The 25,120-nt window shown below is 50.2% G+C and overlaps 2 protein-coding genes and 1 long non-coding RNA gene across 9 annotated transcripts in view; 1 reads left to right on the plus strand and 2 right to left on the minus strand.

The window, feature by feature from the left end:
- Window positions 1–2,526, minus strand: part of RFFL (ring finger and FYVE like domain containing E3 ubiquitin protein ligase) — a 74,479-nt gene extending 71,953 nt beyond the window's left edge. For 2 of the 7 annotated variants that reach the window (XM_084749895.1, XM_084749891.1), the window contains exon 1: window positions 2,360–2,518. The gene's annotated coding sequence lies outside the window, so the exon portion shown is untranslated. Of the gene's footprint in view, window positions 1–2,359 lie in introns of all 7 variants that reach the window. The other 5 variants (XM_084749893.1, XM_084749890.1, XM_084749894.1 and 2 more) reach the window with 5 other exon arrangements.
- A 60-nt stretch (window positions 2,527–2,586) lies between these two features.
- Window positions 2,587–4,878, plus strand: LOC311579385. Its single transcript, XR_014773131.1, has 3 exons — window positions 2,587–2,725; window positions 3,056–3,270; window positions 4,138–4,878. It is a non-coding gene; the product is annotated as an uncharacterized lncRNA (long non-coding RNA).
- A 6,285-nt stretch (window positions 4,879–11,163) lies between these two features.
- RAD51D (RAD51 paralog D) lies at window positions 11,164–24,982 on the minus strand. Its single transcript, XM_084751040.1, has 10 exons — window positions 24,700–24,982; window positions 24,306–24,367; window positions 23,957–24,075; window positions 18,475–18,556; window positions 18,053–18,187; window positions 17,255–17,350; window positions 16,297–16,387; window positions 16,127–16,197; window positions 13,022–13,189; window positions 11,164–12,269 (listed from the first exon to the last, which is right to left on the minus strand). Exons 1-10 carry the CDS (start codon window positions 24,779–24,781, stop codon window positions 12,186–12,188), a joined length of 990 nt encoding a protein of 329 aa, XP_084607166.1. The 5' UTR covers window positions 24,782–24,982; the 3' UTR covers window positions 11,164–12,185.
- Between the last annotated feature and the right edge of the window lie 138 nt (window positions 24,983–25,120).

A 25,120-nucleotide genomic window follows, 5' to 3' on the forward strand; every position in this document is an offset into this window, starting at 1 on the left:
TGTTGTTGTTGTTGTTGTTGTTGTTGTTTTGTTTTGTTTTTCAAGACAGGGTTTTTCTGTGTAGCCTTAGCTGTCCTGGACTGGCTTTGTAGACCAGGCTGGCCTCGAACTCACAGCGATCCACCTGCCTCTGCCTCCCTAGCGCTGGGATTAAAGGCATGCACCACCACCACCCAGCTTGAGATGGCTTTTAGGAGCTACTTTTGCCTGTACCATCACCATCATCCCCGACGGTGCTAATAACCAGCAGCCACCACCAAGTAATCAATTCCAAAAACAAAAAACAAAAACAAAACAATGCAAGGCAGCCCCTCCCTTGAGACCCTACCACCATCGATCTAAACCCTCTACTCTTATCAAACTCTGAAGGGCACTCCAACTCCATAGAGAGGGGAGGCTAAGAGGCAGCAGTTAATCTTTCTCTTTCCTCCCCAAACACAAACATATTACCAGCACGTTTGGTGACAATGTCCCTAATCTGCCATTAAAATAACAGCAGTATTAAAGATTCTATGACAGGAATAAAAACCAGCGTTCTTAGCTCCTTACCCAATTCCTTAGGTTTATACAGGTGGCTCAGAAAGTAGCAGATGATGCCCACAGACTCAGGTGTGGCTGCATTAAACTTCCCAAGGCTTAAGTAATTAGGGAGGAAAACCGTCTTTTTGACAATGTTGCTATTTGTTAAACTAGTCAATGAAAATCCCCATAAGAGCCATTTCTATTAGATGGTACTAAAATATGGCCAACTGGCTTGATGAACAGAAAGTTTGAGAACAGTTAGGCTTGCTGACAACAGTTTTCTCTTTTTCTTTCTTTCTTTCTTTCTTTCTTTCTTTTTTTTTTTTTGTTGTTGTTGTTATTATTTTAGCAGTCCGTTAAAGTGGTCAATTTGGTGGATTTACAACCCTGGGTCCCAATGTAAACAATCAGGATAACAGCTGATCAATATGAGAAGTTTTAATGGACTGGGCTCTGCAATTAAACAAGCATTAAAGTGAGTGTGTGTCCTCTATTACGTGGGCATCTCTGAACACTAGTGAGGCCTGTCACATCAATCTGCTTCTGCCTGCCACAGTGCCCAACCGTTCTTAAAGACTCCTGTAAAGAAAGAAACCACAACTTTTGAACTGTATTCTGAAGTCCAGGACTAGCAAATAGGTAACAAGTTTCAGAAACACTTGCCAGCATCCACTTCTTTCAATGTCAAAGAATGTGGGGAGGTGGCGACAGGAGGGAAGGATAAAGAAGTTGCCAGAAAGGAAATATAGCCAGCTTCAGCCTTAGAGAACTCTACAAACTCGGCTCAGGACCAAGTCCCCTCCCATTCCTAGAAAAAAAAAATGCAACAATACTCAACAGCCTTGCCCACATTTCAGTACACTGAACTGTCACGAGCGAGAACCACCACAAGGCTTTCAAAAGTGGGGACAGGAAGTCACTTGGTTCTCCGAGCCACCAGCCAAAACATGCATAAGGAAGGAGCTTCCTCCTTTCCACATGCATCCCCGGGGGGTGCTTGTTCATGCGTCTCTCTGGCCTTTAACCACAGTACAGAGTGAGAGTTGTGGGTATAACCCCATTTCCAAACTAAGAATAATCTTCCCGTAACGGTGGACTGAAAGGAATACTCTTCCTCAATTACACAACCACTCAAAAAAATAAAAAATAAATAAAAAAGTCAGCCCAACAAAAGGGAGAAAGTACGCTGTTGCTTTGTCTTTTCTGCCAGTCTCAAATCAAACTCTGAGCAGACAGATGCCAGGAAAGGCTGCGGGCTTCCCTGATCTACCCAGACTTCCCCCCATGCCTGGTCAAATGTCTCCTGGGCAGCCGGCTGGAGAGGGGCCCCCACTTCCCTCTGAGTCTCAGCCAGGGCCACACAGTGGTGACCTAACACACAACTCGGGAACAGAGGTCGACTCCCAACAGGCGGACAGCAGACCCCGGCAGAGAGGCGAGCAGCATCCCAAACTTCCCATGTTAACCTCCAAACTCCGAAATCTCCAGGGTCCTCCCTCCCGTAGGAAGGGAGCCAGTGCCGCCGAAGCTCTCAGCCTCAGTGTTCTCTGTCCTACAGAAATGCATCCATTCCCCAAGAGCCAGCAGGACCTGCCGGGCTCTTACGACACTTGGGCACAAGTTGAGGACACACGTCCCGGGTTACGGCGCACACAGGCGAAACGCTTTGCGGCACTTTCAATGGGACAGGTGTGGGGTTGACCTGGCGGCGGGGAGTCCCTGAGACGGAGGGGGCTGTCCGGCTCCCGGAGCACAGCTGGAACCCCACACTCGGCGAGAGCACAGCCTGGAGCACCCCGTCCTCCGGCCCGACCCGCCGCAGCCAGCGCCTCCTCACCTGCGGCGGACGCTGCCCGGCCGCACCTGGGACGGATCTCGACTGCGGTCACTCAAGTCAGCGGGGCCGCGGGAGTCCGCAGCCGCCGCAACTCCCGGGCTGACGGCCGCCCGGGTGCTCGCACCACATCCTCACCGGCGGCCCCAGGAAGTCCACCCCCACCAACCCAGTCCCCCTCCCGGCGGCGGCTCGGCGTGGGCCCCGCCCGGCCTGCGTGCGGCCCCGCCCTCCCCGCGTGTGGTCCTGCCCCCCTCCCCGCGGGAGCGCGCCCCGCTCCGCCGCGCCCGCGCCACCATAGAGAGGAGCCCGGCGCGCGGCGGTCTAGCGCGCAGCCTCCGAGAGCGCCCTCTGGCGGAGCCCGGCTAGGTATGGGGATCCAGAGAGCCTTGGCTGAGCCAAACTCAAAGCGTGGTAACCTTGGGACCTTTAACGTCATCAACTTGCTTTCTTGCTTTCTTTCTTTCTTTCTTTCTTTATTTATTTATTTTGGTTTTTCAAGACTGGGTTTCTCTGTGTTAGCCTTGGCCGTCCTGGACTCACTTTTGTAGACCAGGCTGGCCTCGAACTCACAGCGATCCGCCCGCCTCTGCCTCCCGAGTGCTGCGATTAAAGGCGTGCGCCAACACGCCCGGCCATCAACTTGCTTTAAAGTTTGAATATTGAACCCTTGACTTCATCTTTCACTGTCCCCGACAGACGAAAGTGTTCCAGTTCAAAACGGAAGAACCCCAGACTTAACGTATTGAATCCCTTGGGTCTGTGGGGCATCATCATCTGTGTGTTCCTCCTTGGATTGGCCGTTTTCACGTGAGGAAGGTGGAGGCACAGCTGAGAAAGGTTGCAGTACAGTGAAAATGACTGCCAAGCCGACACCCGGCTCTCATTTTTTTCAGCTGTGCACCTTTTGGCAGGTATTTAACCTTTCCGAATTCTTTCTTCCCCAGCCTAGAAAAGCAGGTCGGGGCCCACAGATTAAACGGGATAATGCCTTAGTAAAGCATAAAACACCAGGGTAGCATCGGGGATCATTAGCCAGTGCACTCAGAAGATGCCTAGTCACGGAAGTCATATAAATGCTAATTCTTCTGGCTGGTGTCTAGTGACATCATTTTCCTATGCTTCGGGTTCCTATCAAAGACCTCTCAGAGTTTTCCTGAGCAATGTATATTTTTATTTATTCAATATTTTGGTGGTTGAGGTTTTTCTACATACTAGGCACTACCACAGCGCTACCCTTGAGTTTTGTTTTTTGTTTTATATATTTTTTTATTTTATTTTAATTCATGTGGATTGGTGTGAGGGTGTCAGATCTTAGAGTTAGAGACAGTTGTGAGCTGCCATGTGGTTGCTGGGAATTGAACCCGGGTCCTTTGGAAGAGCAGGCAGTGCTCTTAACCAGTAAGCCATCTCTCCAGCCCCTGCCCTTGAGTTTTGTTTTTTGTTTGTTTTATTGCATATGAGTGCTTTATCTGCAGAAGAGGGTGTTAGATCACATTATAGATGGTTGTGAGCCACCATGTGGTTGCTGGGATTGAACTCGGGACCTCTAGAAGAGCAGACGGTGCTCTTAACCACTGAGCCATCTCTCCTGCCCCTGCCCTTGAGTTTTAAGATGACGACTATCATGAGGGAACCGGAGCTAAAACATTATGTATTCATATCAGTCTGTCACTTTACAATTTCCAGGTCTCAAAACAGCCCAGCAAGCTCTGTACTGTGATTTGCTTGTTATCCGCAAGGATCTACGTTTTCACTAATTTTCCCACTTCCACACAGAGAAAGCAGAGCTGGCATGTGACCATTTCTCTCTCCAACCTGGAGCGCACAGGGAGCTCGGCCTTGCAGGTGGCCCCGGCACCTGGATTAATGCGCCCACCTTGACCTTTCTCCCGCCCGCCTGCCTGCTTCCGCAGCTTGGCTTTGCTGCAGTTCCCTACGTTCCCTGCTTCTCTCTAAAGCCTTCTCCTCCACAAAGGTGTGCATTATCTTCTGCCTTCCCTCTCTGCTTCCTGTTCCCTTGGCGTGCCCACCGTGTCCGCCCTCTCGGGTTTCTGAAATGGGTCTGTGAGCCGCACTGGAGGGCGCACACGTTCTCCACCGTACTCTCCTTCTCTGGGTGTGTGTTATAGCCACAGACGTGTGCAAGACCAGAGGGGAGACGAGGTCTCAGACCTGGGATTGTTTGGTCAACTCAGCTCACAAAGCAGAGTGCCCAGTTCTGACAGGGAGTGTGCACTTACTCCCCTAGCTGAGCTCGGTAGTTAGAGCCTGGATTCACGGCACCCCGCGGAAATCCTTTTCTCAGGGTCCTCTGGTCCATATTGTGGCTAAATCATCAGAGTGCTGCTAAATGCTGAGCAGATCACTGGAGCGAGGCTCGGAGCTGCATTTACCCACACCCCTCCTCTCTCTCTCCACCTTAGGCGTTATCACCATCACTATTTTTCATCTTTATCGTGCCCTTCCGCAGAGGCATTCAATAATGTAGCCATTGTGCGAGTAATCTGAAATCCTTTTCGGCGAGCAATAGTATTTAGTAGTAATAAAACACTAATTTGTCTACCAAGTGACATATTTATAGGAGCTGTTTACTTTGACATATTTTTATTATTTCTCCTCATTTGCTAAGTACTTTCCAATACATATTTATGAAGCACATGCCTTTCCCGAAACAGCACTGAAAAAGTAAATCACATTATTTCTTTTATTAGTAGCAGCAAGGTTTCGAAGTCCTAGTGCCCTGGTTCCTGTTACTTCTGGCAGGCACCAGAAGAACTAATAGTGATTGAGCACCTACTATGTTCCAGGCTCTCTCTGAAAGGCACTTTCCATAAATCATCTGTTCAACTCCCCCGAGATACACATTTTACCAATATGGAAAGCATGACTCCATACTGCATAGATTTCTACGAGTAAAACAAACACATTATCTTGTCCAAGGGACTCTGCCAGGAAGAGTGCAACAGGGTATACAAGCTGCCTCTTTGCTTGATTCCAAAGTCCTAAATCACCAGCCAAGGGCCACTCCAAAGTCTTAGGATTGATACTCCATAAAATCAGCCAGGGGTGGTGTTGTGGCGTGGCGCACATCTGTAATCCCAGCACTGGGGAGGCAAAGGCAGGTGGATCTTGGGGTCTGAGGCCAGCCTGGTCTACAAAGAGAGTTCCAGGACAGCCAGGGTGGCACAGGGAAACCTTGTCTCTTAAAAAAATAAGAGAGAGAGAGACAAGCCAGGCACAGTGGCACATACCTTTAATCTCAGCACTTGGGAGGCAGAGGCAGGGGCATCACTGAAAGTTTGAGGCCAGCCTGTTCTACCAAGAGAGTCCAGGACAGCCAGAGCTATTACACAGAGAAACCCTGTCTCAAAAAAACAACAGGGCTGGAGAGATGGCTCAGAGGTTAAGAGCACTGACTGCTCTTCCAGAGGTCCTGAGTTCAATTCCCAGCAACCACATGGTGGCTCACTACCATCTGTAATGAGAACTGGTGCCCTCTTCTGGCCTGCATATATATATATATAACAACAACAACAACAAAAGCCAGGCGGTGGTGGGGCATGCCTTTAATCTCAGCACTGGGGAGGCAGGTGGATCGGTGAGTTCAAGGCCAGCCTGGTCTACAAAGCAAGTGCAGGACAGTCAAGGCTACATAGAGAAACCCTTCACAAAAAAACAAAACAAACCAACCAAACAAACCAAAACCAAAACAAAGCAAATAATGTACTTAAAGAAAAGAAGAGCCGGGCGCGGTGGCGCACGCCTTTAATCCCAGCACTCGGGAGGCAAAGGCAGGTGGATCGCTGTGAGTTCGAGGCCAGCCTGGTCTACAAAGTGAGTCCAGGACAGCCAAGGCTACACAGAGAAACCCTGTCTCGAAAAACAAAAAAAACAAAAAAAACAAAAAAAAAAAAAAAGAAAAGAAAAGAAGAAATGTATATATATAAACAAACTCTGTAAAATCTAAAGTATTCATGACAGAGATAATCCCTAAGAAGCCAAGTGATGGCAACAGCCCAGCTGAGGTTTACAGTTAGAAGTCTGCCCGTGCCCTAAGATAAATGTACCCACTCTCCATGCATGCCATCCAAATCAGCCCTGAAGAGTAACTGCAGCTGAGTGTGGTGGCGCACACCTTTAATCCCAGCACTCAGGGAGGCAGAGGCAGGCGGATCACTGTGAGTTCAAGGCCAGCCTGGTCTACAAAGTGAGTCCAGGACAGCCAGGGCTATTACACAGAGAAACCCTGTCTCGAAAAAAACAAAACAAAACAAAAAAAGTCCAAGCTGTGTCCCCCAAAGCAGGTTGAGTACAAGAGCTGTCCCATTCCAAGCAAGACTGGCTACATAAATTGTAGGCACTATGTGGGATCCTTGTTCAAAAGCCCAAGATTCCACTCTTCTGAGCCAACGGTTCTCTGTGACTACACTAGTCACACGGACATGAAGCTGGTCCTATCTGGATAGAAGATCCCTACCAGCATCTCCCAGACATCATGGACCTACTGATGACACAAGACTGAGGCCTACGGTATACCCAGAAAGGCACTTCCTATAAGGCTTCTGGAAGTGTAGTAAGCTAAATAACCCTAAAAGTAATCTATGGAGCAGGCATTGTTTTTCTCAATACACAGTGAATGAAACACCGTCTTAAAGGACCTATGTTCTTCCTCTAGTGTCAGAGAACAAGAAAAGAGCTGACGGGGCTGGAGAGATGGCTCAGAGGTTAAGAGCACTGACTGCTCTTCCAGAGGTCGTGAGTTCAATTCCCACAACCACATGGTGGCTCAGAATCATCTATAATGTGATCTGATGCCCTCTTCTGGTGTGCAGGTGTACATGCAGGCAGAGCACTGTATAAATAATAAATAAATCTTTAAAAAAATAAATAAATAACAAGAGCTGACACCAGTGAGTTGTACACTGTAGGTAACAACCCTACTCCTTTACAGAGAGAGGAACATTAATGGTGAATGCTTGTCTGTGTGTGCAGAACTGGTGTACCTGCCGTCAGAACCAGGATCTCAGACATGCTAGGCAGTGCTCTGCTATGGAACAACACCTGACTGATAACATACCTTGCTCTCATTAAAAACAGGGGACTGACGCTGGGCGTGGTGGCTCTACTTGCCTCTGCCTCCCGAGTGCTGGGATTACAGGCTTGCGCTACCATGCCCAGCATCCAAGACAACTCTTACAGAGGAAAGCATTTCATTGGGACTGGCTTACAGGTTTAGTCCATTGTCATCATGGCGGGGAGCATGGCAGTGTGCAGGCAGATGTGGTGCTGGAGCAGAAGCTGCGAGTTCTACATCTGGATCCACAGGCAACAAGAAGAGAGAAAAACTGGACCCAACTTGGGCATTTGAAACTTCAAAGCCCACCTGAAGTCACACACTTCCTCCAAGAAGGCCCCACCTCCTTCAACACCACACCTCCTAATCCTTCTCAAGAAGTGTCACTCCCTAATGACTAAGTACTTAAACACATGAGACCATGGGGGCCATTCTTGTTTGTTTGTTTTTGTTTTGTTTTGTTGTTGTTTTTGTTTTTAAGACACGGTCTCTCTGTGTTAGCCATGGCTATCCTAGACTCACTTTGTAGACCAGGCTGGCCTCGAACTCATAGCAACCCACCTGCCTCTGCCTCCCATTGCTGGGATTAAAGGCATGCGCCACCATGCCCGGCCTTTGTTTGTTTTTTTTTTTAAAGATAGATTTATTTATTTATTATTATGTATACAGTGCTCTACCTGCATGTACACCTGCACACCAGAAGAAGGAATCAGATCACATTATAGATGGTTGTGAGCCACCTGTGGTTGCCGGGAATTGAACTCAGGACCTCTGGAGGAGCAGTCAGTGCTCTTAACCTCTGAGCCATCTCTCCAGCCCCATGGGGGCCATTCTTATTCGAACTACCACAACATGGTGTACAATGTATACACACATTGCCGGGCATGGTGGCGCATGCCTTTAATCCCAGCTCTCGGGAGGCAGAGGCGGGCGGATCACTGTGAGTTCAAGGCCAGCCTGGTCTGCAAAGTGAGTCCAGGACAGCCAGGGCTACAGAGAGACCCTGTCTCGAAAAACTAAAAAGAAAAAAAAAAAAAAACCAAACCAAAACCAAACAAACAAAAAAACAATGTATACACACATATATGTAATATAGAAATATACATATTTATATGGAATTCTATGCCTCATTCTAACCAACACAAAGAACTGGAAAGAACTGGACAGCTGAAACTCTGCCCAGACACCCCCATGCCCGAAGACATGAGAGCCTAGCCGGCTATGCAAGCATCCTCCTGCCTCACATCTCAGCCGTGCACAGAGCCTGCTAGTTTTCAGTCGGCTTTATTCCCCTCTGACCCTTCAGCGCTCTTTCACACACAGTATCTGCCGTCTCTGGAGTGTTTGTCATTCTCTCTTCCCTGGGGGAAATCAGAAAGAGCTGATAAAGTGGATCTCTGATCTAGCTTTTTATGGTGAGCTCAGCTGAAAAGGGGTTTGAGCTGTGCAGCCTCCACTGTTGGGGCAAAATATGAAAAAAAAGAATTTTGTTCAAATATTTACATATTTATAGCCGAAGGCAGCATGAGGTTGAAAAAAGAAAAGTCTGGCACCGAATGGATTCCAGTTTAGACTCCCATGCCGTCCCTTAATAGATACACGTCCTAAAACCTCAATGAGCTCCATTTAGTCTGGAAGATGAAGTGATTCCCAGCAGCAGCCAGCTTGTCCTAAGCCTGCAGTGAGTGCTGCGCTAAGGTACTGAGCGCAAACGTGAACCCCCTTCCCCTCCCCCCACTATCTAATTCCTCCACATAGTCTGTCTCTAATAGGACCACAGTAGGCACCTTAAAAAGGTTAAGTCTGAGCCCCAACTCCATGGCTGTTGCTTGGTTGGTCCAAGCCTACCACTGAGGCACTGTTTCCTTTTCCACTACGGAATTAGACACTGGGCACGGGACAATCCTGCACCAATGGGACGCAGTTATTAGGAAACTCTGAGTTGTCCGTGTTTTTCAAAGGACACAAGGAGATGCTCCCTTTCTGGCCGTGGATAAGCTATGTCTGGATTAATGTTCAGAGTGGCTACAGCCAGGTTTTAATGAGAGCAACAAGCTTGAAGACAAAACCAACACAGGGAAGTGAGGACCGAGAAGGAAAGGGGCCTCTGTTCTCCACATGGGCCGTTCCATCAACCAACCTTGGCATCACACAATCAGGGACAAGTGACCTTCCTTACCAGGGATGCCTATGCAGGATTTTGTTACTTGCTATGGAAAGCAGCCTTAATAATACATGGGTTTGTTTTGTTTTTCTTTTTCTTTTGCCTGACTGTCCTAGAAAGCTCAATGCTCGGCTTCTTAACTTGAGGCCACTAAGCGCCAACACACAATAGGTACCCAACATTAATTCTGTCTAACTTCAAATAGACATACAATGGCCTCCTTGTATCAGAAGACTGTGGGGATCTAATGACTATCTAGATCAAGAAGGAAACAATCCTACACTGCTTTCACTTTGTTCTAGTACTAGATATCAAATCTAGGGCCTTGGCCATGCTAGGCGAGCACTCCGCCGCTGATGTGTACCCCTAGGCCACCCTTTGATATCCCTAAAACGCATTAAAGCCCACTCCTTCACAAGCTCCAACAACGTGCAAAGAACAAGAGAAGAAGGCACAGGAGGCCGTTAGTTCCGCCACTGGAAGCGTCACAGTTCTACTTAAAGCCTTTGGTTCTTTCTCTAACAAAATGAGATGGGAGCTGAGAGTGCATTTCAGTGGCAGAGCCTCCGCTGAGCACATGGAAGGTCCTGGGTTTGAATCTACTCACAGGGTGGGGGGGCTGGGGGGGAGGGGGAGAGAGAGGGAGAGGGGAGGAGAGGAGAGAGAAGGAAAAGGGAGAGAGGGAGAGGAGGAGAGGGAGAGAGAAGTGTGGGAAGGGGAGAAGGAAGGAGAGCGGAAGGGAGAAGAGAGGGGAGAGAGGGGAGGAGAGAGGAAAGGGAGGGAGAGCCAGAGAGAGAAAGAAAGAAAGGTAGGGGAGGGGAGGAGAGGGAGAGAGAGAGAGAGAGTGTGTGTGTGTGTGTGTCAGGTGTGAAGCACTTGAAATCCCCACCTACAGAACCATAAGGCAGATCCACCCAGGGCAGAGCAGGCAAGGAGGCTCCCCCTTGAGTGCCAGTGCCCCTGACTGGGTAGCGGTTCCCTGTGAAGCTGCACTAAGAAACTAAAACACTGCACAACAGTGCCCTTGACTAACAGGTGCTGTCTGCTGTGAGACAGGGATGCCCAAAGCACACCCAAGACTGGCATCCCCGGGGTCTTCTTTCTTGTGTTAATTTTTTTTTTTTTCCGAGACAGGGTTTCTCTCTAGGCTGTCCTAGACTCACTTTGTAGACCAGGCTGGCCTCAAACTCACAGCAATCCTCCTGCCTCCGCCTCCCAAGTGCTGGGCCACCACGCCTGGCCAGAGGACAACTTTCAAGAATCAGTTCTCTCTTTCCATTCTGTGGCACCCAGGGATTGAACTCAGATTGTCGGGGCTTGGTGGCAAGCACCTTTATCTGCTGAGCCATCTCACTGGCCCTAAGTATCACATCTTATCACTCTGATCCCCCTTCAGCCAAGACAACCAATTATACAACAGGCTCTCTAACCAAGCGTGACCTCCCCGTAAAAACTGCGGTCCGTAAACCATCCTGATCCTCTCTTGACTCTGCCTTTTATTTCCCATCCCCTGGTACCATCCTCCCCTTTCAGCCAGAGTTACGACTTTCAGATGGATGACCACAGTTTCAATAATAGACAGGGGGCTATTTTATTCACTAAGGCACGAGGCTGTGGTACAGCTGGCAGGACGAGAAGGTGTAATTATACTGCATCTTAGAGCCACCAGCAATGAATTTCTGTATAAAAGACTAGATTTGCCATGTATTATTTACGCCGGCATCAATTTTCCCAGCTGGCTCTATTTACTGTGCAAACTCCCGGCTGTCTGTTTATGGGTTAGGCCACGGTTCAGCACCTCTGGTTACACTATACTGAGGAAGAGCCCCACGGGGCACCATGCATATGAAACAAGTGTCTGGTTCACTGGGAGCAGGTCACATCCTTCCTCCCTGGTAAATTATATCCCTGGGACAGCAGGCAGCTATGGTCTCACCTATCAGGGTGAGGTATGCAGCTGTGTGAGACCCAGGCAGCAAGCAGGGAAGGAAGAACTCCCACTGCCGGAACTCAGAAACAACCTCCTTGGGGGACACCAGGAGGCTCTACGGTTCAAAGGGCCTCCTTTTTTTAATATATATATTTATAAGAGTAGGACGTATATAAAGAGGTTTACATTTCTGAGGCTGTTTGCACTGAGCAACTCAGAGCCAAAAATAGGTACCATCTTGCAGATGGGAAAGCAGAGGCCAAAATAAACGGGGGTTAGGGGGAGCAAAGGCTTCCTGGCTCAATTACTGTGTGAAGGATGGGTTTAGGAGTCAATGGTGAACACAGGACCAGGAAGCTATTTATCCAGTCACTACTGGGTTTCTTCAGAGCTGTCCCAAGCTAGGTTGACCTCAACCCTCCGTGGAAACGTACAGTGGACAAAGGAAGGAAAGCTGAGACGTCAGAGGTCTTCTAGGTCGCTCCTACTGCAGCATCCTCCGGCAGTAGCTCCGTGAGATCCCACACAGTGAAGCTGGGGAAACTGAGGCTTGTCTTCCGATGAGCCTGAGCCATCTGCACTGCCGGGTCCTAACTGGCAGCGAACTGGGAAGGAAGATGTGAGGGCCTTGAGGCTGTCCCTTTTCTAACCAACGGTGTCACGTCTGTTTGTCAGGCAATTCTGGGCTCTGGTCCTCAGTCCCCAATGTCCCAATGTCTAGCACCTCCCGTAGACCTGTTGGCTGGAAGGAGATAGGAGATAGGGGTAGGCATAATTAAGCAATCTAAGCTGTGTGTGGTGGTGCTGCCTTTAATCCCAGGATCTGGGAGGCAGAGGCAAGCAGATCTCTGCGAGTTCGAGGCCAGTCTGATCTACAAAGTGAGTCCAGAACAGCCAAGGCTAACACACAGAGACCCTGTCTCAAAAACAAACAAACAAACAAACAACAAAAACATAATTAAACAATCTATGTGGCTGGCTTTTGTTTGTTTGTTTGGAGACAAGAGTTTCTCTGTGTAGCCTTGTCTGTCTTTGACTCGCTTTGTAGACCAGGCTGGCCTCGAACTCACAGAGATCCGCCTGCCTCTACCTCCTTGAGTGCTGGGATTAAAGGTGTGTGCTACCTTGCCTGGCTTTAAGTGGTTGGCTTTTTTTCATGGTTTCAGCATCAAAGAATCCTTCAATGAGATACCAGCAGTGTGGTCTACAAAGTGAGTCCAGGACAGCCAAGGCTACACAGAGAAACCCTGTCTTGAAAAACAACAACAACAACAACAACAACAACAACAAAGAGATACCAGCAGTGGAGAATAGGGCAGAAGAGGGAGGGAGGGAAGGTGGGAACGGGAAGATACAAGTGAGAGTATAACAATCTGGATGTAATCTGAATAAATTATAATAACTGTTAAAAAAAAAAAAAAGAAGAGACCAGTGGTCATGGAAACCACCCACTCCCCGGGCCCGAGATCCCCAGCAACGCCAGCGCTGGCTCACCTGGCGGGGAGACTTGGTCAGACACACTGTGCGTTGGCCACTACCTAGCGTTCCAGCCCCTTCAGTGACATCCAGGAGAATCCGGGTGGTGGGCACGAAGCTCCAGGAGCGTCCCAGAGCAGGTTTGAACCTTCTACCATCCCTGTCTCTGGTCAAGTGGTTGGTCACCTGCAGAAAGGTACGTAGATCCATGACTGTGGTACCAAGGACACCTGTTCCTACAGCCTCCTTGTACAGACAGGAAATCTGAGACTTATGGCTGGTGCTATAACTTAGGGCTGAGTGTAGAGCCTCAACCCAGGGTTCCCGACCTGAACCCGGTTTTCCACAAAGCCTTTGGGTCTGACACCAAGTACGGGGCACAGGGTCCGTTTATTCACTCTTTCCTTAAGCGGAGCCAGTGCTGGACTTGTACCCGCGACAGGCATCCTGTGCCCAGTGCACCCAGCCCTTTGTGTCTGGAGTGTCTGTGTATGGGGAAAAGGGAAGGTTTGGATGAGGAGTAGCAATGTGGGACTTATTTTTTTTTCCCCGACACAGAGTCTCTCTGTGTAGCCTTGGCTGTCCTGGACTCGCTTTGTAGACCAGGCTGGCCTCGAACTCACAGCGATCTGCCTGCCTTTGCATACGCCACAGAGATACCCGAGCCACAGCCTCCTGAGGCTAGCGAGTATGGTTTCCTCACTGCTGTCTACACCAGAGCCTGGCAGCCAAGTGCCCACAAGCACCTGGAAGCCAGGACCTCGCATTTGAAAAGAGCAAGAAAGCAGATTGTTTCCCTGAGCCTAGAGGTGCACAAATTCGTATACTATTTCTTCAAAATTAGGTGATGGCCTAGCTAGACATTTAAAGTACGTGCACTTCTGCCTGGTGGTGCGCATCTCTACTTCCAGCCTCTCAGGAGCAGTCAGGAGTGTGAGGTGAGCCTGAGCAGTCTGCATTTGAGTTCGTGCACATGAGGACAGGTGCCCGTGGAGACGAGAAGAGGACACTAGGGAAGCTAGAGCGGTAAAAAAAAATTTTTTTCTAAGCCAGCAGTGATGGCGCACGCCTTTAATCCCAGCACTCGGGAGGCAGAGGCAGGCAAATCTCTGTGAGTTTGAGGCCAGCTTACTCTAGAGTGAGTTCCAGGACGTCCAGGGACACACAAAGAAACCCTGCCTTGAAAAGCCAACCAACCAACCAACCAAGTGATGTTCATTGATTATTAGATTGTGTGTGTGTGTGTGTGTGTGTGTGTGTGTGTGTGTGTGAGAGAGAGAGAGAGAGAGAGAGAGAGAGAGAGAGAGAGAGAGATGGATGGATGCATGTAGGGAGGTGTGTGGAGGCCATAGGAGAATTTTGTAGAGTTGATTCTCTCCTTCTGCCTTTATGTGGGCTCTTGGGCTCAGCTCCTTAGGCTCATGTGACAGATGCCTTTATTATATCCACTGAGCCATCTTGCCACCCCCTCTTTTTATCGCCCCCACCACCACCACCACCACCACAGGATTTCTCTGTGTAGTCCCATCTGCCCTGGAACTCACAGAGATCTGCTTGCCTCTGCCTCCTGAGTGCTGGGATTTAGGTTTTGTTTGTTTGTTTGTTTGTTTGTTTGTTTTTTCCTTATGGTTTTTCAAGACAGGGTTTCTCTGTGTTAACAGCCCTGGCTGTCCCGGACTCACTTTATAGACCAGGCTGGCTTTGAACTCACGGTAATCCTGGGATTACAGGCAGGCACCACCACGCCCGGCTGGGATTTAAAGTGTGCATCACCACTGCCTGACTCGACAGCACACTCTTAACGGACTTTCTAACTAACCTTGTTAAAGACAAAACAAAAATAACATGTCACTCTTATTTTCTGTGTTCTTACATATATATTTTTTTTTCTATTTTCATGACTGAATGAAGAACCAGTGCTCTCAACCACTGAGCCATCTATCTCTTATCCCTTATGTTTATTATTTTTAATTGTGTGAATGTTGGTAGTGTTGATGCCCATAGAGGGCAGAGTTGTCAGATTCCCCTGGAGGTAGAAGTACATGTTATTGTAAGCCACCCAGTGTGCCTGGGACTGGGAACTGGCTCATTCTTTAGATTTACCTCAATAAATACAGTTTATAGCTGGGTGTGCTGGTGCTCGCCTGTAATCCCAGCACTCGGGAGGCAGAGACAGGCGGAGTTCTGTGAGTTCAAGGACAGTGTGGTTTACAAAATGAGTCCAGGACAGCCAAGGCTACACAGAGAAGCCCTGTCTCAATAAATAAATAAATAAAACTTAGGGGTTGGAGAGATAGCTCAGAGATGCTCTTCCAAAGGTCCTGAGTTCAATTCCTGGCAAGCACATGGTGGCTCCCAACCATCTATAATGAGATCTGGTACCCTCTTCTGGTGTGTAAGTGTACATGCAAGCAGAACACTAAACATAATAATAATAAACAAATAAATCGTAAAACAAACAAACAAAGAAAGCCGGGCATGGTGTCGCAAAAATCGCCTTTAATCCCAGCACTCGGGAGGCAGAGGCAGGCGGATCTCTGAGTTCAAGGCCGGCCTGGTCTACAAAGTAAGTCCTGGACAGCCACAAAGAAGCCCTATCTAAAAAACAACAACAACAAAAACAAAAAAAACAAAAACCCAGGGCTGGAACAGTGGCTCAGCAGATAAAAGTGCTTGCCTAGAAACTCAGGATGCCCTGAGTGTGAGACTCAGAACCACGTAAAGAATGCTAGTTGTTTGCCACCTGTAATCCCAGCCCTGGTGTCCCACAGAGAACTGAGAAGCAGAGACTAGGGGAATCAGCTGGAGCAGAAGCAAAGACAGTCTTAAAAGCACGGCAGACAGAGAGAACTGGCTCCCAAAAGTTGTCTTCTGCCCTCCATGTGTGTGCCATGGCACACACATGCCTGCACTCTTCTGAGCATTAACACACACACACAGAATAGATTATTAATTAAAAAAAAAAAAACAGAACATAAAGCAAAGTAGTTCCTGGTCCATTATAACCCATGGTCCATGCTCCTCTCTGAGCTGTGGAAGCTGGGCTCTGGGCTCTGTCCCCTTCAGTTCCCTGAGGACAGTTAGGAGGAACAGAGGACAGTGTCCGAGGTGAAACATCCTTACCACCACTGCCACACCCAGGTCCCGGGCCAGGATCTTGAGCTCTCTGGCCAGTTGCATCATCAAGGCCAGGCCTGGGGGGGAGGAAGAGACAAGAGAAGCAGCAGAGGTCCAAGGACAGGGCTGGGAGGTGAAGTCCCCACCCTGTCCCCAGGCTGTCCTTTAATACTTACCTTCCCTCTGCTGACCTCCCAGAAGTGGGGCAACTACCGCAGTGACAGAATCTACAATCATGACCTTCACGGTGCCTGAAGAAGCTGTAGCCTATTAGGTAGGGGGAAACCAGTGACCTCTAGGGGATGCCCAGGGCAAGCTCCTCAGCCTGAAATCCCGGCAGAGGCAGAGGCAGGGGCAGGGGCAGGGGCAGAGGCAGGGGCAGAGGCAGAGGCAGAGGCAGAGGCAGAGGCGGATCTCTGAGTTTGGGAGGCCAGCTTGGTCTACAAAGCAAGTCCAGGACAGCCATAGTTACACAGAGAAACCCTATCTCCAAAACAAAACAAAACAAAACAAAAGAGAGTGGAGGCCAGTGGGATGGCTCAACAGATACAGGGATTGCTGCCCAAGCCTGCTAACCAAAGTGTGATTCCTGGAACCTAGGCCAAGGTGGAAGGAGAGAACCAACTCCAAAGAGATGGCCTCTCTGACCTACACACACACACACACACACACACACACACACACACTAAGTTTAGACCAGGTGGTGTCGAGAGCTCACACCTTTAATCCCAGCACTTGGGAGGCAGAGGCAGGTGGATCTCTATGGGATCCAGGCAGATCCTCCTGCCTCCACCCTCCCCGGTGTTGGGATTAAAGGCGTGTGGCCCCACCACCAGGCACAAAAGTTTTTCTAATCGAGTTGAGTGAGTAACGCAGAGGGGAAGACAAAAAAGTCCTGTCCTCAAGGAGCTGACTGTTGTACAGGCTGGTGGGCCTGTAAAACACGAAGCGCCTGAAATTAAGCACTAAGGAATTCCACCTGGTGGGGGGGTGGGGGTGTACATGTGCAAACACAGCTGGAGCTGTTAAATTGGGCATTCATTCCAAATATAGTCTGTGCTAGGACACCTGCCCTCATACAGCTAACACCTGGCCAGCTGGCTAGCGCAGAAACAGGCAGATCAGCAGGCTCACCCGCTGGGCCATGGTGCCCCGAAAGTCATGCAGCAGATCCAGCAACCGGAAGATGTCAAATGCGTGCACCACCTGTATCCTCTGGAGAGCACCTGCCTGGGATATGGGGAAGAGAAGCAGAGCCTTGGAGACGGTGATCCAGGAAAGCCATCAAGAGTAAGTAATCACGGAGCTGAAAGGGCAAAGAGGCACTTAGACACGGTGCTTGGCATCCACAATGGCAAATGGATTTTGCCTAATGGGCCAGATCTCACAGTGGTGGTGACTACCTGGGTGCTGAGCTGTAAGACGTTCAGAATTCAGCAGGAAGGGACGGATATGATTGATTAGTGATGCCTGCCACGGGCAAGAAATGGGCTGGAAACGGAGATGCTAGGTGTTTGCCAGCTTTGATTTATGGTATGCAAAGACCTGGAAGTTCCTGGAGAGAATCAGTGCAGGCAGCATCCAAGCTGGGAAGATGACGCTAACACCAGCAGCTTTGGGAACACAGAGGACTCTCGAGTTTCAAAGCAAGAGCTGATGACGTCACAGATTCTTACCATGTAAAGGGTCATGAGGTCTCTTAGCATCAGGATTTTTTTTGTCGTATTGGTTTTTGTTTGTTTGTATTTTTTGTTTTTTTAATGTATGTGCACTGGTGTGAGGGTGTCAGATCTCAGAGTTACAGACAGTTGTGAGCTGCCATGTGGGTGCTGGGAATTGAACCTGGGTCCTTTGGAAGAGCAGACGTTGCTCTTAACCACTGAGCTATCGCTCCAGCCCCAGCATCGGGATTTTTCAAGGAACCCGGCTTACCTGTTTCTCCTCCTCTTTGGTTCTAGCCTGCAGCAGCTGGAGGAGGCGGGACGCCGTGATTCCTCCATTGGTATCAACATACAGTACACTCTGCTGCAGGCTGTGGGCCACATTCGCAGCCACACAGAGACACACCTTCAGAGACAGGACGGGGTGCTGGGTAAATCTAAGCCCTTGGAAAAGAGCGAGGGCAGTCAGGCAGCTCCCCACCACATCCTACCCAGTCCAACAACATGCACTTGTCGTGCCCGTTCTTGGCAGCCATCTTGTCTGTTCTGACCATGAAACCCACAGGGACACCTTCAAGAACACCCACCCCCTACTCCTCACTCCCCACCTCCCCCCCCGCCACCCCCACCAAGGAATCCAGGACAATGCACCCACCTCCCCCAGCCCTCCCCACAGTTGGCCCCTTGAGTTACCTGGGTTTTGCCGCTGCCTGGGCAGCCAGCGATCTCAGTCACCTCCCCAGTATAGAGGCCAGCATCAAGTAGTTTGTCCAGGCTGACGGCAGAAGAGGAGCGAACCGGAGGATGGGCAGAGAGAGGAGGGAAGAAACTGTGTTAAACCTGCAGACATCAGCCGGGCGTGGTGGGACACGCCTTTAATCCCCAGCACTCAGGAGGCAGAGGCTGGTGGATCGCTGTGAGTTTGAGGCCAGCCTGGTCTACAAAGTGACTCCAGGACAGCCAAGGTTACACAGAGAAACCCTGTCTCAAAAAAACCAAAAAAAAAAAAAAAAAAAAAAAAAAAAGAAAGAAAGAAAAGAAAAGAAAAGAAACCTGCAGATACATTTGGAAAGTAAGCCAGGCCTGGTGACACAGGCCTTTGATCCCCATGTCAGGCGGGCCTGACCTCTGTGAAGTCAATGGCAACATAATGAAACCCTGACTCCAAAAATGTGTGTGTGTGTGTGTGTGTGTGTGTAGACAGCTTAATGGTAGAGTGCCTGCTTAGCACATACAAAGCCCTGAATTCAATCTCTAGTATCAAGGGAAAAAAATGGGGGCCAAGGGGGGTAGGGAGCTGACATTCACTAATGTAGAATCTTGTAATCTATGGGCACAGCAAGTCTCGGCATTTATTTGGGTCACCTTTGATCTACTTCATCAGCATTTTTAATTTTCAGCATACAAATTCTACACGGGCTTTGTCAGATTTAGACCTTAGTGTTTCATTTTCTTAGATGCAGCAGCAAATGGCACTGTGTTTTTAATTTCAGTCTTCACGTGTTCATTGTGAGTTCAGAGAAATGCAATTGATTTTTATGTGTTGATCTTGTATCCCCAGACCTTGCTAAACTCGCTTATTAGTTCTGGGAGTTTGTAATTATTTTTTATTTGCTTGTTTTTTTTTTTGTCTGCCTCCCTCATCTCCTAGAAACACCCTTGGGGCAAAGACTGGGCCTTTATCCCTGTTGTCCCCAGTTTTAGCACAAAGCAGAAAACCCTGAAGGCACACAGTAAATGTTACTGAAGAAATGAAAAGAACAGTGGCTTGACTGTCAAAACTCTGGCTGTGGAAGCCTCAGGGTGAACCTCAAAACATGGCCACTTCTAAGCCCAGTTCTGCCCCTGAACCCGCCATGAAACAGGTCATTACCCGCCATGCTCTACCCAGGACAGGCACTGAAGATTCTGTGTCCCAGCCTGGACCAATACCTGACCATGCATCTCCCTAACTCAGCAAGAACAGTCCCGGACCGGACGGCAGGCATCTGAAGAGGTTCTTGATGGCCAACCACGACCCATCAGCTCATGAGAAGCAGCAACCAGCTGCCACTCCGCCTACTTTAACTCCAGGGGCCATGGCGCTCCTGCCCATCAACGGGCTCAGGTTTTTCCACCCACCCTGTGGCTTCTTGGAACAGGACGCGTTAGGTGTCTGTTTAATAAGCATCTACTTAGTAGGTCTCCAGCCTCCTCTCCTCCTGAATCCCATTCTCCCAGAGACAGGGGAAGCCTGGTTTCCATCACAGCAGTTCCTCCCCACGTGTTCTCCCAGGTGGGGCCCAGACCAGTTGCATCCGCCACACAGAGAGTCTAGAGCTCCACAGAACCGCTTCCGGAGTTTAAGAACCCCATCCAGGTGGGGGCTGGCTGATAACTCAGTTGACGAAAGCGCTTGCCTTGCAAGCATGGGGACCTTAGCCTGAGCTCCAGAACCTACATGAAAAGCCGAGTGGAGAGGCTGGTAAGGTGGCCGAGGAGCTGGCTCACAACTGCCGAGGGTATCTGGTACCTCTGGTCTCCACGGGCCCCTGCATCCACGTGCACACACACACTCACAGATACAGATACATGCTAATTAAACTAAAGTAAATTTTTAAAAGAAAAGCCAGCTCTGGGTGGTGTGAGTTTGTAGTTCCAGTGGTGGGAATGCGGAGACGGATGAGTCTCTAGGCCTGGAACTCACAGGATCCGCCTGCCTCTGCCTCCTAAGTGCTGGGATTACAGGCGGGTGCCACCACGCCTGGCTGAATCTCTGGTTTTTGACTCCAATTAAGAGAGGCACATGCCTTTAATCCCAGCACTCAGGAGGTAGAGGCAGGTGGATCTCTGTGAGTTCGAGGCCAGCATGGTCTACTAAACAGCCAAGACTACACAGAGAATCTGTGTCTTGAAAAACAAAACAAACAAGCAAAGAAACAAAGAATCCATCACAGGGCTGGAGAGATGGCTCAGTGGTTGTTCTTCCAGAGGTCCTGAGTTCAATTCCCAGCAAACACATGGTGACTGACAACCATCTATAATGAGATCTGATGCCCTCTTCTGTCATGCAGATGTACAGGAAGACTGAATATACATAAATAAATCTTTTTTTTTTTTTTTGGTTTTTCGAGCATAAATAAATCTTAAACAAAGCAAAACGAAACAAAAGAATCCAACACAAAGCTGGGTGTGATGGTGCACACCTGTAATCCCAGCACTCAGGGAGGCAGAGGCAGGCAGATCTCTGTGACTTCGAGGCCAGCCTCATCTACAAAGTGAGTTCCAGGACAGCCAGGGCTACCCAGGGAAATCCTGTTTCAATAAAACCAAAACCAACCAACCAAAGAACCCATCACTACATTGGGGGTGGGGGGTGGGGGTGGCCCGGAGATGGCTCAGCAGCTAAATCTCCCTGCCACTCTTGTAGATTTCAGTTTGGTTCCCAATACCACAGCAGATGCCTCACTCTCCCCCGCAACTCCAACACCATGGAGCCCAACTTCCTCTTCTGGCTTGCATGGGCATCCACATATACATGGCACCCCCACACACATGGCACACCCCACACAAATAAACAAAAAAAGTTATTTTTGAGACAAGGTCTATCACATAGCTCTAGCTGTCCTAGAACTCACTATGTAGACCAGGCTGGCCTCAAACTCACAGAGCTCCACCTGCCTCTGTCTCTCAAGTGCTGGGATTAAAGGCATAAAACCATCATGACCAGCTAAAATAAAATCTTAAACAACAAAAGAAAACCAATCCCACCAAATACCTAACTAAGAGGTCCCACCTGCGTGAGGTACTTCCAACCCCACCTCCTGCCACTGGCTCTGGGGCAGGGCACCTACCACTACCTCCCCTAACCCCCTAACCCCCACCCCCACCCCTTACCTCTGAGCATAACAAAATGTGGAGGGACTCCAAACCAGAACTGCCTAGAACGCAGGGGTTTGTGGGATTTCTCCCCACTGAACTTGCCACCAGTTTATTCTTCCAGCCACTCACGCAAACGACTTCCCTCATGTTTCCTGAAGACCCTTATTCCACTGGAGATGAACAGGCAAAAGCTCTGACTTGGCAAGACAAACCATCCTCAGCACTTCCCACGGTGCTCTACACGGTGCCACCTGCTCTACTGCCCTGCAAAACTTAACACCCGCGAGCCTCACTCCTCCTCCGAGAAGGGCCCACAACAAAGGACCCCTCCTTAACCGTCGTCGTCGTTCAATGTGTGGCAATCACGAGTGTCACTGACTTCGACCACAGCCTCACCTCCAGAGTCAATGTTAACAGGCACTACGCAGGCACAGCACACCGCGGGCAAGTCTGAAAACCCAGCAAGCCACCTTTGAGTCTTCAGACCCACGCCCCGATCTCATAATTAAGTCTCTTGCCACATCTCTCCTTTGACAATGTCTCCCACTGTCACAAACCCTGGATAAGACTCACACAACCCAAACCAGCGCCACCAGATCCCCGTTAGCATCCCCTGGCTGGCCCGTGCAATCCACACAGCTCTGCCCCGTGGCCTACAAAAGCTTTCACAGTGGCCTCTTCCCTTCCGGGGTACACACCGGAACACCCCAGCTACCATCTAGTTGAGCCGGTCCCTGACCTTGCGTCCCCATTTCTTCACATGGACAACGATGACTTCAAAGGGTGGTGTGCTCTCATTAGGGGTTGTGATGAGGGGCAAAAGAAATGCATGCCATGAAATGCTGAGCCAGTGCCAGAGTCAAGGGAGGCACTCAGGGCAAGCTCAGTGGTTGGTCTGCCCATGCCAAGGCCACCTGTGCAACTCCAAGCCCTCACCACCACCCCCTAATCCTCCACCCCCTCCTCCACCAGGATGCCTGCAACTGCAATCCTGCCAGTGTACCCCTCTTCACCGCTCCTTCTGTGTACACCGGTTTTAATAAGCTCCCTGGGCCCCAAAGCCACTGTGCCTGCTCGCTGCACTTACAAGTCTCCCATATACAGTATACAGTAGCCACCGCGCTTGAGATACCGAGCCTCACTCCTCCAGATAGCATCTGCGTGTGCCTGGCACCCAGTAGGCGCTCAGCCAATGTTTGATGGATTACACAGACCCCACCCCCACCCCCAACCAGCGAGAGCAAGCACCAGGCTGTGCAGACCTTGCCAAGAGGATGTGTTATGGAAACAGCAAGGGCCAGACCAATCCAAAGACCTTTGGGATGGCAGTGTTATTCATCACACTCCGCACAAACAGGCCAGGAGAGAGGTCAGGCTCACTTGGCCAGAAAATGCCAATTGTCATCCAATTCCTTCCCAACCCCGAGCCACAGAGCACAGTGTAACTGCTCTTTTCAGCATGCACGTGTCATGTCATGTCTGTGTCGTGTGTGTCACACACACACACACACACACCCGCCAACCCCCACCCAGAATGGCAAAGGCAACAGGCTCTGGGCTCACCTCTGCTGGCTCCTCCTCTTAAGCTAACCAACAATGGAGGTCGCAGGGTTTCTCAACCCGAGGGTCGTGACCCCTTTTGGGATTGGACAACCCTTTCACAGGGGTTGCGTATCAGATATTTTTATGATTTTATAACAGTAGCAAAGTTACAGTCATGAAGTAGTAATGAAAATAATTTTATGGTTGTGGGTAGGGGGAAGTCACCACAACCTGAGGAGCTGTATTAAAGGGTGGCATCAGTAGGAAGGCTGAGGACCACTTTCTTGGGTTCAGAGCATAGGTGCAGACTCCCAGGAACTCTCAACCCTGCACCGGTCTCACTTGCCTTAGCCTTAAGTATCATGGACTCTGCTGAATAATAGGATATTAGTGGCATCTTGTGTTATAGGTTGGTGGCTCTTGACTGGGAAAAGTTGGCTCCCAAGAGATACTGCGTCATACCTGGAGACATTTTTGATTGTTATAACTGGGGGCAGGAGAGGTGAGCTTGGCATCTGGTGAGGAGAGCCCAGGGATGTTGCCAGATCTCTCTCAACGCACAGGATTGCCCTACCCAAGCAAATAATGACCCAAGTACCCAAGAGTGCTGAGGGCAAGAACTCCCATAGCTTTGCTCTAAGGAAAAACCAAGGGGGTCCAGATGCCTGTAGGTTCCTTGACAGCTGCAGACTACCATCCCTCGCCCCGCCCTCTCTAGTCTCGGTTCGGAGAGACTCTGTTTTCACCTTCTTGCCCCAGTACACATACAGACCTTCCAATGCCGGTGGACAGGATGGCAGTGGAAGTCTTCAACTCCTCATAGAGATCTGCGCCATTTAAGGGGAAAGCCGAGAACTGCGCCAGCAACACCCTCCTCAGGGCAACCAGGGCCTGCCAATAGGAAGGACATTCAGGCTCCAGAGCAGCCAGACTGCCCAGTGATCTACCTAGCCGGCATTTGCTCACCCCTGCCCTCCGCCCCCAGCACCCGCAGAGCACTCTGGGGGGGGGGGGGTCTAGTGCTCCCCTCCCCCCATCTACTTCGGGGAACTTTGATCCTGCAGCTTGGGGGCCCGCTGTGGAAGACAGGTTGGGATGGAGCTTGCAGATCGCGGGCTCACCTTGTAAGACAAGCCACACTTCTGAGCTACTTCCTCTAGATCAGCAGCTGCCAGGTCGGCCACTGGAAAGAGACCAAATGCAACTGATTGGCCACAGGCATGGCTTAGCCTTGCCACGCACGCTTGCCTTTTCCTCTGCTGTGAAATGGGGTTAAGGTCTTACTCTACTTCCGATCTGGAGCACTCAGGCACTCACGCAGGACCCGGCGAGGAGCCCAGCACACGACAGAGTCCTCTGCCCCTGGCTGGGCTCCCGCGAACCCAGCCTCCCCAGGAGGTCAGAGGAAGAGTGTGGCCTTCCTGTTAGAGCGAAGCGCCCCGCACGTGTGCCAAGACCATGGCACCGACCTCCGCGGTCGTGCCAATATTGTGTGCTACGCGCCCACGCGGTCACCTGTCTTAATCTTTCGGCCCCTCAGAAGCTGGACGATCTCCTCCGTGAGGCCCGGGCACAGCCCTGCCCTGAGCATGCCCATGTTCCCTGCAAACTTAGGACGCCCTGAGGGCTATCTGTCCCGTGGGCGCCCGCCGGGTCCCCAACTCCCGGAGTCTGTTGGTTTCACTTCGGGAAAGGACCCAGGCGCGCCAGCGCGGGAGGAGGGGGCGGGAGGAAAATGCAGGTCCGGATGAGGGACACTAGCTCTTCCCAACTCGCAGGACTGCAGCGCCCTGGGCCCGCCCCCTTCCCGGACGACGCTTCCGGGTTCCGCGACGGGAGCGCCTTTTGTGGGACAGGCCTGTAGCGCCATCTGCTGACCAAGTAGGCAAACGCGGCGGCCTTGGTTACAGACTGTATAGTCAAGCTGAGATCCAGC

This window comes from Acomys minous (assembly GCF_964271855.1).
Source record: "Acomys minous genome assembly, chromosome: 12".
In the NCBI taxonomy this organism is placed as follows: Eukaryota; Metazoa; Chordata; class Mammalia; order Rodentia; family Muridae; genus Acomys; species Acomys minous.